At 46.7% G+C, this 16,292-nt stretch overlaps 1 protein-coding gene across 5 annotated transcripts in view; it reads right to left on the bottom strand.

The window, feature by feature from the left end:
* The window catches only part of ZBTB35 (zinc finger and BTB domain containing 35), a 29,471-nt gene extending 13,807 nt beyond the window's left edge, over positions 1-15,664 (bottom strand). For 2 of the 5 annotated variants that reach the window (XM_090038016.1, XM_090038017.1), the window contains exons 1-4: positions 15,382-15,664; positions 8,757-8,895; positions 3,875-3,976; positions 3,105-3,249 (exon numbers count right to left, since the gene is read on the bottom strand). In XM_090038016.1, coding sequence (XP_089894142.1) covers positions 3,105-3,249; positions 3,875-3,976; positions 8,757-8,895; positions 15,382-15,600 — 605 coding nt within the window. In that variant the 5' untranslated portion in view covers positions 15,601-15,664. Of the gene's footprint in view, positions 1-3,104; positions 3,250-3,874; positions 3,977-8,756; positions 8,896-14,664; positions 14,686-14,807; positions 15,039-15,381 lie in introns of those variants that run through there. The other 3 variants (XM_090038020.1, XM_090038018.1, XM_090038019.1) reach the window with 3 other exon arrangements.
* Between the last annotated feature and the right edge of the window lie 628 nt (positions 15,665-16,292).

Genomic DNA, 16,292 nt, shown 5'->3' with positions numbered 1-16,292 from the left:
TAGCAAAAATATAGTCCTAGTTCTTGACATGAGATACCTGCTTAGAACTTAATGGTCTGTCATACACAGGAGGTCAGAGTTGACGGTCTAGAGGTCCCCACTGGTTTTAAGTACATTCAAGCAAGGAAGCAGTCACCGATCTTGTTTGGACTGCAACCTCACTTCAGTGTTCTTTGACTCATCCACATTCCAGCAACTTTCAATCTAAGCCCATCCTGAGTGACCAAATGTCTGCAGGGTTTATAACCCAACTTAATTTTGGAATTTCTGCACTGTGGGATTATGCTGCATCAAATCACCTACAAACAGATGTAGCTGAAGATGTCTAGAATCAACATGTAGACAGCTTTCATAGTAGAAATCATCATCTATTTTTTTCCTTTCCTGCCAAGTGTTCTCCTATTCCTCTACCCCTCAGAACACTCAAGTTCTCTCATATGCACCACAGCCATTTTTTCTGATTGGAAAGACTGGTTGACCCAAAAACGAGATGTGCGCAAAGATGTTCCTTAACCAGAGTTTGATGCCAAATGATGACAAAAAGAAAAACCTTGCTGCACCTCTAGTTCCTGACAGCCCAGGTTACAAACAAGAAACCAAGATAAGGAACAGAATCCAGCTCTTAAATTTGGCCTTTAGACTGCTTTTTGTCTTGTACATAAAAGTATTAAAGACATTAGTCACTTTTATGGATCCATGATTGACAAGAGTTCTCTAGCCAAGAAGCTCTCACTGTGAATCATGTGCCTTCTATTTGAAAGTAGGGACTGTTAGCCCATAGTTACATTATTTTTGCTTCAATACTTCATATTAGAGATGGATAAACTAGGACAGAGATTAAGTGGACAGTCAAGCAAAAATTTAGCCAAAGCTTATTTTTTCTAACAAATAAAGCACTTCAAAAATCTAACACCAAGGAAAATATTGCTAAAAATAATACGTTTGTGTTTTTTTTAAAGCAAACATTTATAATTTCCTTGCAACTCAAATATTGCAGCATTACAACTAGTACATGAGATTTTGAATAAAGTGTGTTCTCCATCTTCCAAGTCAATGGAACTGTAAGTCGTGAACTGCAAATAGTGATGCTGGATTTATGTTTTTAGTGAAGATACAACAGCAATAGAGGTTTCTAAATCTAGACTGTTACATGTGGCTGTCTGTTTTTATCTAGGAACAAAACTGGCCAAAGTTGGTTCTTACTCCTGCTGTTAGCATTACATTGCACTCCCTTCCTACATCAGGAAAATTACAAATTACATGTTAAACTCTACTGCCAATCTGAAGAACAAATTAAATATTGATGCTGAAAACATAACTCCTAATCTGTAGCATCACTGGGCATGTCCCCACAAGCGTGAATGTGCATTTCCCCAGGGACAACCATCAGTGGCACATATTTGTGCTGCTGCTAGTTTGTTCTCAGGCGCACCACATGCGCGCTGGCGCACACAGCAAATTGCCCCAGGTTGGGTGGGGGCGGGGGCTGGGGCCAGCACCTGAGCTGGCATCAGCAGACTCATCTGGGGTTCTGGGGGCCTCCCAGGGCTGCAGCAGCAACAGCAGCAATCCAGGCATACAGAGCCTGGCAGGCAGCTGAAGCTTGGCTCTGGCTGGCCAGGCTCTGGGCTCAGGCAACAGGCTGCAGCCATGTTCATATTTTAGATACCATTTGCGCTGCAAACATGCAGCATGGCAAACAATCGTGAACACCATGTGCACACAGCACCTCAAAAGGCTTCAAGGAGCTGTAAACTGCACGTTCCTGCTTGCGGGGATATGGCCACTAAGTTTTTCTTTTAAATACCTACTTAGAAACAAGCATTAGGGGCATTTATACACATACCTTTTTGTCCTGTGATGTGCCAGAGATCCGCCACTTTGGAGCAGAGTTGATAACAAATGAGTCTGCTCCACATGCGAGCTGATGCAAACTACTGTGCCACATGCAGTTGTATAAGCAGCAAAATGTGCATCAGCGTGCAGAAAATGGCGGTGGTTCACTTTTGAACTAAAACACCTTTTCTGTGTTTTAGTTCAAAAGTGCACCACTGCCATTTTCTCAGCACTGATGCGCATTTTGTTACTTATATAACTGCAAGCGATGCAGCACCAGTGCTTTTCAGAGTGCTCAGTGCTGCGGTGCTTGCATGTGTAAAAGTGCCCTAGGAGAAGAATGTAGTCAATAACTTCTCCACACTGCTGAATGTTAAATAACTTGTTATCTGGTGAAGAGGCCACTGTGGAGAGATGGAAAGGAAGAAACAGCTTTCCCTCATCTTTCTTCTAGTGCCTGCAGACACTCGCCTGCATGAGTGCCTGAATGGAAAAATGGGATATGATTGTTGGGTTTAGAAGCAACATTATTTCCCCATCATAGGAAGCAGAGTAGGAAGTGTGGAATAACTAGGGGCCTGGACACACCACATATTACCATCTGGGTAATTTACCTCAGGTTTGTACTGAAGTTACACCAGCATTTAGAGTACACAGACAAGCAGCTTTTGTCAATGTAGCACAGTCAGTGGGAGTGGCAGGGGTGCTGGTAACAGCCTGTCTGCACTGTGCAAATGGCTACCATAGTTTGCTGCATATGCATAACCTCTATGCTAGTGTAACTTATACTGACATAGTTCTAACCTTGAATTTTTGCAAGTAATTCTATGCTAGATTGGAGAAAGTACAGTTTAGGAGTCTATACTTTTACACTGGTGGAAAGATCAAATAAAGATCAGTGTGTCACCTGTTCAACCTAAAAGAGCACGAAGAAAAAAAAGGATCTCCAGAGAGCACGGAAGAGGAAAAAGCTCTCCAGGGTTGCATTCTTTTTTCCACAGGTGTTCAGGTTCAGCAGGGCTTATAAACCATGTTCCAGACACCAAATACCAACTCACAAAGTTTGGAGCTCAGTTTTACCCTTTCTTTTCCTCTTCCCTCCCCACAGGAGAAGGCTTAAAGGCCTCATACTAGACTTTGAAAGGACACTACAGAAATTCTTAAAGAAAAAAACAGCACAATACAGCTGGCTGCCAGCTTCAGCCACAAATCTTCCTCAGCTATTACACATCTGATAACACTGAAGTATAAGTAAACTATAAGCTTACCTAAGTTCAAGTGCTTTAATGGCTTCTAACATCTGTAGATACTCAGCTGCTTTCCAAACATCATTTGCTTCTTCTTCACCCTGAACCATGAGTTTTGCTGTGTAGGTGAACTCAATTAAGTGACGAAATGCCATGTTGCTTACACCTGTTTACAAGCAAAACATCAAGTTGCATTTACAATTTACTCAGATATTAACTTTTATGTGACAGATGTAAGAGTTTTGTTGCTTACCAATCTTTTTCTGTCATCTAGATTTTTGTCCTGTTGATGGCTCCTGCAAGCTACCTTCTTGAAATGTTTGCAAAGCCTTCACAAAGTCGACTACTGGACACACTGGAACTTGGATAAAAGCTCACTCACTAGATTCCCTCTAATATAGGTACTATGCACCCCATAATATAAAGTTATGATACAATTAACTTCATGTCTGAAAAATGTGACACATCAGGAAAGTAATCACCCCTTCGCCTGAATTAGCTATGTACAGAAGTTTGTAGGGAGTGAATCTCCACTAGACAACTATTGCCATTAGGGGAGGAGGGGAGCAGGGGGAAAGGGAGGGAAAAAAATCAGCCTCTGCTCAAAATAAGTTCTTAAAACTTTGTATTTGAAAGAAATCTTTTGTTGACAGTTGGTGCCTGAGAACAAGAATAAAGCAAGGTGGTTAGTACCACCAATGCCTATGCATCAATAGGTGTCATTAATGTTATAGTTAGTTCTTGTTTGGACACAGAACTACACACATTTGGATTTGTATAAAACAGATTACCTTCAATCTCTACTAAAGGTTCCTGAGTGAAGTCTTGGAAGAATTTATAGAAGAACTGGCTGCAGGCTGCAAGAACAGCTTTATGGGCTTTGAAATGATGGCCTAGAAAGAGAAAATTGAAAATAAAATGTTTTAAGCCAACATATGATCATTCATAGTACAGCTGATGCAATGGATTCAGGCAGGGACAAAAATGAAATCAGCATCCAAGTCTATCATAGGAAGGTGCACTCTGGGTGCCACCTTGTGGCATAAATTGGATCTCCACTGACATACACAGCTTCAGCAAATTAAATGATGTAATACAGTAGGAGGACCAAGTTATTGCAGCAAGAGTTGATCCCTCCTGGGGTATCTTGGAAGCAGATACAAGAATAACCTTCAGAAGATTTTCCATAGCTGCTGGACTCAACTCTCAGCCCTTCCTAGCTTTACCTCTCCAATCCAGTACTCAGCCCTTCCTAGCTCTCTCTACAGACTCAGTGCTTTCTCCTCAAGCATAGTTTCTGTGAGAATTTCCCCAATTCTCCTCTTCAACTGAGCTCCTACCAGCCTTTGTAAAGAGCAGGGAAACAACTAACTCAAGACTGAGTAGGGATGTGCCCCTTTAGGCAATGTTTCATCCTTGTCCCAGCATGAACAACTGACACTAAAATCCATATATCTGATAGGAGTGTTTGTTACTAATATTGTTGTTTGTACAAAAATGTGGTATAACTCAACTACTGTCAACTACTGTTTATTTTCCAATGGGACAGAAGAAAAATGGAGAATACAAGAAATTAATACATTCCTCCTTATGCCTCCAGAGTACACGAAAAATGTAGAGGCAAATTCATCAGCCTTATTTTAATTCTACATTTAAATACTAGGCAGATATACAGAAGACTGTGTGTAGCCATATTTCAGTAATTCTCTAAAAGCAGTGCTCCTGCTTTGAAGTTAGCCACATGGCACAGAAACTCATACTCCTGTTCCAATGCAGATATGATTATTGGTTGAAATTAAAAAGAAAAAGTTAATATAACATAGCATGTAAACCATAGTACAAAAGAATGCAAAACGCAAGCCATCTGGGAACTATTTTATTATCAACAGATATCTAGCTACTTGTCTGGAGAAGTGGCTCTATCACCACATCAGTACTCTTTTATTATAAATGCTTCATTCCCATAAGCCCCAAGCATATCCAGCATCCCTCAGCTCCATTTTTTCCACACATTGCAATGAAGATAAGGTTTCAGTCACTGAAGTATGCAGATATAAATTAAGAGAAAGCAGAACACATGAAGATTCTGGGACTGCTTTGTCATTCTCCTTCAAAACTGAAGAATGTTTCCTCTTTAGTTGAAATATGGGTAGCAGAAGCATCTTTGTATTCTTGGGGGATTGACTGTTCTTCTCATGACATATCAACTGAAAAAATCTGGGAGATGCTGGATTATGTAGCTCTGCTAGCCAAACTATTTACTAATAGAAGGAGGCCAGAATCCTAACCATATGACTAGAACATCATAGCTGTGCCTTCATGCTAAGTATAGGCAAAAAAACCTTAAGTATTTACAATTCGATTGTGCCATCTTAGATTCATAAACATTTCCATCCAAGTTGTTTGAGAAAAGTTCACCTCCTTAACATGTTGGCTGCAGGGTACGCATAACTCAAACACAAGAAGGAAATCAGAACTACTGTCTTGTAGACTTACAATTTGGGAGGCAAAATTATGCTCCTTCCATTACAAAGACATTTACATACTTTTCTAAAGACTGCGCTAGCTTTAGTGAGTTGGTTGGAAACATTAATGTGAACTTTGCTTTAGAGATTGCTATCCAAGTAGGTGACTTAAATTGTCATGTGAAGTAAATGCCGTTCACTGGAGGTATGTACAGCTTATTAGAAGCAGACTGGTACATCATTTCTCTATTTTCTTTTTTTAAGGTTAACAATGAAACGTTACGTTACATGGATTGCTAGCTTCCAGAGAATGGGTAACCAAAAATCAACAGCCAACAGAAGCTCATGAACACATTTCCCAAATACATTTGTCCTTGCTCACAGCTGTTTGGGGTTAATCAGTTTTTCCATCAAATCTAAATATAATCCAAATACTTTTATTAAGATCACAAAAGCAACCATTGGCCCAAAATGCTAGACAGTGGGAGTGCACAGACTCATCCTTGTTATACACTATTAATTACTGGAAGTGAATGAAAGATACCCTTATCTTCCATCACTCTCACCTTCACCCCATTATGAAACTGTCTAATCACTACAGTGATTTTTCTCAAGCCAGTCACTCTTAGAAGCTTCTATGGGGGTTTTTTCTGCAGGTGTGAAGTTCTTTTGACCTCTACTGTGTCTCTGCTTATTTTTTAATGTTCCTGCTCACTATGTTTCTTTTGTATTTGCTGTGCAGCAAAGATCATATCTGCTGTTCCTCTCCTTTTCTGGAACTGCACTGACTGTCGGGCTAAAGTTGCTCAACTATGTGACAAATAAATGTTTGAGCATGAGTCTCATGAGGAACATGCCATCAGCCACTAATAAGAAAACTTCCTTCCATATAAATATGGATAAAAGAAGCATCTTTGTATTCTTGAGAAATAGTTTTCTTATGCCACATCAACTGAAAGAACTCGTTTGAGAGATGCTGCATTATATAGGCTGTCAGCTATACAGATTTCAACCAAAACACCATCTGATTCAGGCGCCTGCCTTCTCAGTCTTTGAGATAACTTTGGTAGTGAGAATTTCCATTTGTGACTTATTGTAGTTGATCTATAGCCTCAGTGCTGCTGCTGGATTCCTTATTATACAAATTTTACTTTGTGATCCTGACAATCCTGTAGCGATTCAAATGCAAATATCTGGAATGGAGCTACACATGGCAAGTTTATTTTGGGAGCCAGAAAGGGCGCCTGGAACATCATGATTACGTTCAGCACACTTCCTTACAGAGACTATTACTCTTGCACCAAGGGGAGAGGGCAGCACCACAGCTGCACTATGGGGGCATTACCACTGTCCAAGGCACAGAACTAGGGATGCACCACTAAAGATTTTTTAGGCTGATACCAATGGCAGATTATTAACAATCATATTGGCTGATACCAATCCGATAGCCAGTATACAGCTGACAGAGCAGTGTCCAGCTGGTAAGTCTGTGGGGGAAGCGATATGGGGAAGCAGATCAAGGCCCCCATGGTGAGGGAAGGAATGGGGCTGGTGTAGGTGCTGCCCTGCTGGGGCAGGGCACAGGACGGAGCAGTGAGCAGCTTGTCCAGGGGCCACAGGAGGACAGGGAGGGGAGGCAGCTCCCCACTGCTGTGTGTACCCCTAGGGGAGGCGGATTAGTGCATAGAGCAAAGGTGGGCTGCCTGCTGCAGGCGTGGGGCCAGGGGTTATGCCAGCCTCTTTCCAGAGGAGACTGGGCTGGGGCTTGCACTCAGGGCAAGCAGCAGCAGTGCTTAAAGGGGTGGCTACAGTGAATTTTGGGGTGGCTGTAGTCTACTCTGTAACCCCTGGTATGGACTGATATATCTGTGCATCTCTACACAGAACCTCCCTTTGCTGTTGTACACCTTGGCTGTTGTATTACTAGTGTTGCGTTTGTCAATAATACGCTGACATGTTTGATGGCCTGACTTATGACATGCACTGAAGTCACACTCAAGATAACAGTATGTCTCCTTTTGGTATGGGACAGATGGTGTATTCCAAATCTTGACAGAACTTACAAGATTGCTCACATGTGGCTGGAGAACTGTTAGACAGGGATTCATTTTAGCCTGACAACTAAAAGGAATGGAAGAAAAAATACCCAGAGTGAATACAGGTTTATCTTGCTTTATGAGTGTTCTGTAATTGCAGATTTACTCTTATGTGATGACCCTTTTTATACCGAAAATTTGTTATATGCAAGGTAAATTCACTCTTATGTGCTCAGTGTGTGGGGGAAGCCCACAGTCAGCTGCTTTGGACATTGCATTGTGAGAATGAAATGCACCAAAAGTCTCCTGTATTGATCTGTGCTCCTTGCTCGCTGTCTATGATGTTTTTCTGTAGTTGCTGTCCCCATTATGAGTGCCTTGCACTTGTATGCACTGTCTGCTGTTGATGAGTACCAAAACTATCTTGTAAAAGTGGCAGAAACGGATCTGGGGGTCAGTACAGTTGAGGTCTTGGAACCTATCCCTATTTGTTACATTGTAGAGTGGGTTCCCTTTATGCAAAGTCGAGTTCTGCAGCCTTTTCCAGGAATGCACATACGGCATAAAATGAAGGAAACTTGTACTTCACTATTAATCCTGACATAAAAGGAAGAATTGCATTACAGTGAGGGAATCCCCTCTCCCCACACTTCAAGAGGAGCAGGAAAGAGAGCTTGAGGTTGTGAAAACTGGCGGAGGGGGCAGAAGTGAATTCTTTTTACTTGGAAAGGACTGGAGAATGGATCAAGCTCCACCAGGATGCCTCTTTTAGATAGCAAATCTCTTGTGGCCTCATTTCCTATTTTCCCCTACCTATACCTACAGGTGGTAAGTGCAAGGCATTTTGCCTAGGTTGATTTAGGCAGGACTCCAGAAAATGTAAACTTTTGTTTTGCTATGAACAACAGGACCAGACTGAACACAACTGTAATTTAGTGCTCCTGATACCTATTAAACTCTTAGCACGACTCATCAGACAGTTAGTTTAAAATTTTATCATCTTTGGTATTCAGAAGTCTACTTGCAATTTACAGTACTTCTTAATGAAACTGGAAGATATTGGTTCTCAAACTGGGCAAATCTTAAACTCATAGGTGACAAAAATCATAATGAAAAATTCCATTCCTTCCAGAATTATATTTGTATCAACAGGTTCCTAGAGCAATACATACCATCTACAATCAGGGTGATATCTGTAAACTGATCCTGCTCCCGTTGTTCATTGAGTCTGTCCAAAATAACTTTATAATGTTCTGGGAACTCTTGAATGTATTCCATCATCTCTTCAGCTTCCATGATGGATGGACTAGTCTAAAAAAGATTATTAGTGAATTAAGATCATTTCAAAAAGGCTGTATGAACACAAACTAATTCACGATTGCTTTATTAGATCTAGTAAGCATTTTAAAAAGTACCAGGGAAAATAAAATGTGATTTAGAGTAAGTGCATTACAATTAAAATAGGTCATCAACCAGTATATCCAAATTTAATTAGCAGATAGACAGTATAGGCATTTGGACACATGACGAAGATAGCCCTTTTTTGCAGCTTAACTGCATCACACTTTACACCTATGGGAGTTTGTTGAGCTTTAAATGAGTTTCTTACATTGCAAACTTAACCACATCCCCATAGTTTCATAGTAGCTAGAGTCGGAAGGGACCTAGGTAGATCATCTAGTCCGACCCCCTGCCTTGGCAGGAAAGAGCACCGGGGTCAGATGACCCTGGCAAGGTGCTCATCTAACTTCCTTTTAAAAATCCCCAGGCTAGGAGCCTGCACCACTTCCCCTGGAAGCCAGTTCCAGGCCTTAGCCGCCCTGACTGTGAAGTAGCGCCTCCTAATATCTAATCTAAACCTACCCTCCGCCAGCTTGTGACCGTTATTCCTGGTCACTCGTGGCAGCACACGGGGGAACAGGGACTCCCCCAATACCTGCTGATCCCCCCTGACCAGTTTGTAGCAGGCCACAAGGTCCCCCCTTATCCTTCTCTTGTGGAGGCTAAACAGGTTCAGGTCCCGTAGCCTCTCCTCATAAGGCCTGCCCTGCTGACCCCTGATCATATGAGTGGCCCTCCTCTGGACTCTTTCCATATCGTCCACGTAGCTTAGTTCGCAACTTGTAACGTTGGAGCCGTCAATCTGACAGCTCACTCCTTGGCTGTGAGAGAGGTGGGCTGAAGGAATAAGTGGTGAGGAACCTAATTCTTTTTTCCCCACCCACCCTCCACAGAGCCTGCCCACCTATCCTGCAGCCAGGGGTGAGCTGCCAGCAGGCTGAGCAGCCCCTGAGCTGTGGGGGATCCCAGTCCTTCCCTCTGCAGCAGTAGTGCCAGCTGGGGCTGCCCCAGCTGGGAGGCAGCACCTGCCAGATCCAACTGTTCCCTGAGCCTGCTGGGGCTTCCAGTGCACCATCCCCACTGTCTCCCTGCCACCTGGGACTGTGGGAAGGGTAGGCAGATCTCCCCTCCCCCAAATCAGGCCTCTTGTTGTAACAGAGAAAGAAGCCCCTAAATTGAAATGGTGGATTTTTATTCATTACAATTAAAAACCCACCATTTCAATTTAGGGGACTAAACCCTTGTCATGTGTACAACCACCCTATGAGGGTTAAAAAAAGAAAAAAAAGAAAGCCTTTATTATAGACATTGTTCCTGCAAAACACAGATAACTGCAATTTCAGTAAGAACTTGGCAATATAGTACCAATGTATTCATATGTTTGCTCTGAGGAACCCTGCAAAGCTACCTGACGGCAAAACTGTTTAATCTTGTACTTGGTGGTCTAAAAATCACCTATTGTAAAAGCATGTGTAGACGCACCCACCATCTACACATGTAGGTGTAGTAACATTGTGTGCGCACTAGCTTGGGAGTAAAGTTGCTCCCAAGTCAGTTCACACAAACAGGGTTACTGCACAGTAAGGCATCTACATGTGCCTTACTGTGCAGTAATTACTTGGGAGTAAATTTGCTACCAATATCATGTTTTGTGTGGAGTACGGGCATGCATGTGTAAATATTTGCCTGTACTGTGCCGTAATTTTCAGATTGGTAAATTGAATTCTAGCTCCTGCCCTCCCATGTGGCTCTGGGTCCCGCAGCTCCCCTGGTGGCCTAGCCACTAAATGAGACCAACTACGAACTGATCCAAATACAGGAAACCCTTGCCATTTGCGAACTCCGGGTATGTGGATTCAAATATTTGGGAGGAGGGCAGAGCCGGGTGGAGAGCACATGCCAGGGACGTGGAGGTGGCATCTTCTCCCCTGCAGGCAGCCGTGGCAGCACTCAGGTGGGGTGGGGGTCAGTCCCCAGGCACTGCGGGAGAGCACTGGGGACAGGGAGAGAGGCGGCAGCGGCATTTTCTCTGCCACTGGAGGCGGCCGCAGTGGTGCTCGGAACTGCTGTGGCAGCGCTTGGGGGGCAAGGAGTCGGTCCCCAGGCACTGTGGAGGACCCTGAAAACAGTGGGGGGGGGGGGGGGAGGGGCAAGGGTCAGCTGTGGTATCTGACAGGGAGCCCCGTCAGTATTCATGGATTTCGCTATCCATGGGGATTGCTGGAATGTATCCCCTGCGAACGGCAAGGGTCTCCTGTACAAAACTATGTATGCCGTACATAGTTTGCACAGAAGGCTAGGGAAGTTGCTTGTTAGTTTTAGAAGGGCTTTCAAGGGCAAACGATAAACAGTGAATTGGTAAGATCCAGTACAGAACACCAAACGAAAGATCAAGTGACCTGGCAAAGAGGTTCCCCTATTTGGTGGAAAGGGTGTACTAATTGGCAAGAACTAGGATGTGCATGACATAGAAGATGCCTTTGAACTGTACTTGACTACATGAGGGTTATATTCATGCCTGTGCCAAGCCTGCAAATGACCCAAATAGCACCATACATGTTAGTGTTCAGATTTTTTTGTAGACAATAAATGTGGCCAATTTCTTTTTTTACTAAGAACCGAAGCATCAGCAGATGCATGACAAGCTCCAAGGAGATGATACTTCCCCTCTATGTGGCATTGGTCAGACCACAGTTGGAGTACTGCATCCCATTTTGGGTGCTGTACTTCAAGAAGGATGTAGATAGATTTGAGAGGGTCCAGAGGAGGGCCACTCGCATGGTTAAGGGCTTACAGGACAAATCCTATGAGGAGAAACTGAGGGACCTGGACCTCTTCAGCCTCTGCAAGAGAAGGCTGAGAGGTGATTTTGTGGCCGCCTACAAATTCATTGGGGGATGCAGCAAGGGATCAGACATGGTCTGTTCACCAGGACGCCTCTTGGGGTAACAAGGAACAATGGCCAAAAACTGACAGAGAGAAGCTAGATATCAGGAAAAACGTCTTCACGGTAAGGGTGGCCAAAATTTGGAATGGGCTTTCAGGGCAGGTGGTGCTCTCCCCTACCTTGGGGGTCTTTAAGAGAAGGCTGAATAGGCATCTGGCTGGGGTCATCTGACCCCAGCACTCTTTCCTGCCTAGGTAGGGGGTCCGACTTGATGATCTGTTGAGGTTCCTTCCGACCCTAGCATCTATCAATCTATAAAGCCTGCAGTCGCTTCCTTGTAACAAAGACGTGGTTAAGCGCACAGCATCCCACATGGTATCCTGACAGTACATGCATAGACCATCCAGACTGAGGGAGCCTGACATGACGCCTCGATGCAGGAGGAGGGGTGGATGTCGTATACTTGGACTTCAGGAAGGCCTTTGATACGGTATCCCACCCCATACTGGTGAACAAGTTAAGGGGCTGTGACTTGGATGACTGCACAGTCCGGTGGGTGGAGAATTGGCTGGAGGGTCGCACCCAGAGAGTCGTGGTGGATGGGTCGGTTTCGACCTGGAAGAATGTGGGCAGTGGGGTCCCGCAGGGCTCGGTGCTTGGACCGATACTCTTTAATGTCTTCATCAGCGACTTGGGCGAGGGGGTGAAATGTACTCTGTCCAGGTTTGCAGATGACACTAAGCTATGGGGCGAAGTGGACACGCCGGAGGGCAGGGAACAGCTGCAAGCAGACCTGGACAGGTTAGACAAGTGGGCAGAAAACAACAGAATGCAGTTCAACAAGGAGAAATGCAAAGTGCTGCATCTAGGGAGGAAAAATGTCCAGCACACCTACAGCCTAGGAAATGACCTGCTGGGTGGCACGGAAGTGGAAAGGGATCTTGGAGTCCTAGTGGACTCCAAGATGAACATGAGTCGGCAGTGTGACGAAACCATCAGAAAAGCCAATGGCACTTTATCGTGCATCAGCAGATGCATGACAAACAGGTCCAAGGAGGTGATACTTCCCCTCTATCGGGCGCTGGTCAGACCGCAGCTGGAGTACTGCGTGCAATTCTGGGCGCTGCACTTCAAGAAGGATGCGGATAACCTGGAGAGGGTCCAGAGAAGGGCCACTCGTATGGTTAAGGGCCTGCAGGCCAAACCCTATGAGGAGAGATTAGAGAAACTGGACCTTTTCAGCCTCCGCAAGAGAAGGTTGAGAGGCGACCTGATGGCTGCCTATAAGTTCGTCAGGGGGGCACAGAAGGGAATTGGTGAGTATTTATTCACCAAGGCGCCCCCGGGGGTTACAAGAAATAATGGCCACAAGCTAGAAGAGAGCAGATTTAGATTGGATATTAGGAGGAACTTCTTCACAGTTCGAGTGGCCAAGGTCTGGAACGGGCTCCCAAGGGAGGTGGTGCTCTCCCCTACCCTGGGGGTATTCAAGAGAAGGTTGGATGTGTATCTAGCTGGGGTAATGTAGGCCCAGCACTCTTTCCTGCTTATGCAGGGGATCGGACTCGATGATCTATTGAGGTCCCTTCCGACCCTAGCATCTATGAATCTATGACTTGACCCATGAACAACACTAATGGAGTCAGGTAACAACACTGATGGAGCTTGCTTTGACAACACGGGCGACACCCTGGAGACCTACTTTCCTCACTGCCTACTACTATAAAGTTCAAGCTGAGGTCGAGGGGAATTCTTAACGTGTACAAAGATTCTATTTTGTTAGCTCACTTGAATCAGATTCATCTGGCGCCTTACCGTGGCTGGGCAGTGCCTGAGGCCCCATTCCCACTCCCTCACTGCAGGGGCCTTGGTCTGCCCCCCCCCGCCCCATGTCCCTTCATTCCCCCCACCTCCAACACTTATCAGCTGGACACTGCTCTCCAAGCTGCCAGGCTGGCGGCATGCATACTGCGGCTGCACATGTGTACGCGCCGTTTATCAGTGACGTTATCAGCTTTTTTTGTCTGATGTGGCCAGTAAAGTCCATTTTCCTTTTATTGGTGCTGATACAGTATGGATCAATGTATCGGTGCACCTCTAGTCAGCAACCTTTTCAGGCTGCAGACTAAACTGACCCAGTTTGGCTCAGAAGCAGACAAGCCACTGCCACCATCACTTTTCCCCATGGCAACATGTGGAGTGTGTTTGCAGCCAGGACTTTTCCCTGCACTAGTGGGGGGCTTTGGTAGCAGTAGGTTTTCCTGCCACTGCAGGGACAAACACTGGCTTACCACATGCACCCTGAGAACATCCAAAATGGAGCATGTGGCAAGGCACAGAAGGTCAGATTCTCCCATGTGGATTCTCAGTTTGGGGCTCTAAGAGCATGGGAGGTATTACATCCTCTCTAGCAGATCTTAAGAACATAAGATCTGCCATTTACTTCGGTGGCTCCCAACCTTGGGTCGTAACCCAGATTAGGGTCGCAGGGGATCTGCCCCTCAAGCCTGCGAGGCTGTCCTAGCGCACAGTCCATGCAGCTCTCGTCACCGCTGCCCCCCCCGCGATGCTGGCTTGGGCTCTGCTGGACATGAGTGAGCCAGCGGCAGGGGTTGCAACCCAGATTTAGGGTCACAGCCCTATAAGGTTGGGAGCCACTGATTTACTGGGTCAGATCATAGGTCCCTCCTGCCCAGTAGTCTGCACCACAGCAGCAGAGAGCAGAGGCTGAAAGGGATAGTGAACTTGAAGTTTTGCCACTGCTCCCCCATCACTTGCAGTCTCCAGCATTTAAGCCCCAAAAAGTTCTGCTTGAGAAGCTGCACCCTAGTCTGCAATGCTTGAGAGCTCACCACAATGCTCCTTTCCCTGTCCAAGCCTCTTCTGAATCAGGCTAAACCAGCAGCTTCCATAGCATCGGGTCGCAGCAAGGTCCCCACTTTACTGACATGCTGGGCAACAAAGAACTTCCCTCGATTCGTTTTAAGCTTCCTACCTGCTAGCTTTATGCTGGGAGTCCTAGTTCTCGTCTGACGAGACAGGGAACAGCAAACCCCTATGGACTCTCTCTCCGCTACTGAGCCGTTTGTCAACCCTTCTGTCCCCCTCACGCCTTTCCCCCGAGCTGACCAGGCCGAGCTTGGGAAGGCAGCCTCGCCACCCCATCTCCACCCCACCTCTGCCCTCTGAACAGGGCGGAGTAATTACTGGACCCCCAGGGCCGCCTCCCCACAAACACTCCGCTCGAACCCCGCGCCTCAGTCTCGCCCATGCCCACGTGGCCACCAACTCGCCGCCCCACTGGCTGGCTGCGGTGTCCATCAAGCCAGCCTCAGCCAATCGCGAAGTAACCTCCCGGAGCCCGACAGGAGAGGCAGCCAATGAGAGACCGGCAAGCGCCGGGCGCGGGAGAAGGCGGAAGGCCTAGCGCGCGGGAGGTGCCCGGAGCACGGGCCCCATGTGGGGCGCCCGGGGCCGGCCGGCGAGCCGCGGGGACGCTAGGCGCGCATGGGGAGGCCGCGGCGTTGGGTCGGGGGGGGGGGCGGGCCGCGCCCGGCACTCGGCGGCACCTCGGGCTCCGCGGCCGCCGTTACGTCATCAAAGCGCGCATTAAAATCTTCGGTCCGCGCTGCCTGCGCCGCCCCCGGCCGCCTGCGCGCCCGCCCCGCGGGGACAAAGCTCCGGCGGCCGCTTGGCGCGAGGGGCCCGCGCGCGGCTTGCTCCTTACCGCTTCCTGCTCGCCAGCTCGCCCAAAAGCGGGGCGGGTGCCGGCCAATCGCGACTCGCATTCCCGGCCTGCCTTGCGGGGAGGAACTGACGACGTTGTCACCTCACACGCCCGGAAGCTCTTGGGAAAGTAGGCGGGGCCCGGTGCATGCTGGGAGTTGCAGTCCGACCACATCGGGCCCCATTGGCGCGGTGCATGCTGGGAGCCGTAGTCCGACCTCCCCGGCGGCCCCCCCAGTCCCTTGGCGCGGTGCATGCTGGGAACTGTAGAGCTTGCCCTTGCTCTAGGAATGGCAGGGCACTAGAGCAGGCTGCCTGAGTGAAGCCTTTCCAGCGAGGCTGGATGGGACATGCCTGGGATGCTGGGGTGTGGTGCCATGCATTGTAACACCGACACTGTAGATGATGCTCTGAAAACAGCTTACTGTGCAGTAAATGCACATGTAACATGCCCACTGTGTACAAGATTAACCTTGAATATTTAGAACAGTTTTGCCACCAGCTCGGCAGTGCCATACCTAGATTCCTGGCGGCCCCAGATGAACTTTTGGTATCCACCCCCGCCTGCGGTATCAATGTCTTTAAACAGTTTGTTCTTGGTTGATAACATTGCCAGTCCCGTATATGCACAATGTTAGAACTTTTGTGTTTGCAATTGTAATTTTTTTTCCATTGTCAGGCCACCTTTCTGGGCCATGTGCAGCCACCCAGTTCACCCATGCCTGTGGGTCTATGGCTCACCAGAGGCAGGATG

Source organism: Crocodylus siamensis, chromosome 3 (genome assembly GCF_052110815.1).
Source record: "Crocodylus siamensis isolate JL-2025a chromosome 3, ASM5211081v1, whole genome shotgun sequence".
Taxonomy (NCBI): Eukaryota; Metazoa; Chordata; order Crocodylia; family Crocodylidae; genus Crocodylus; species Crocodylus siamensis.
Note: the sequence above shows the minus strand (reverse complement) of the source record. Positions and strands in the feature narration are given on the sequence as shown.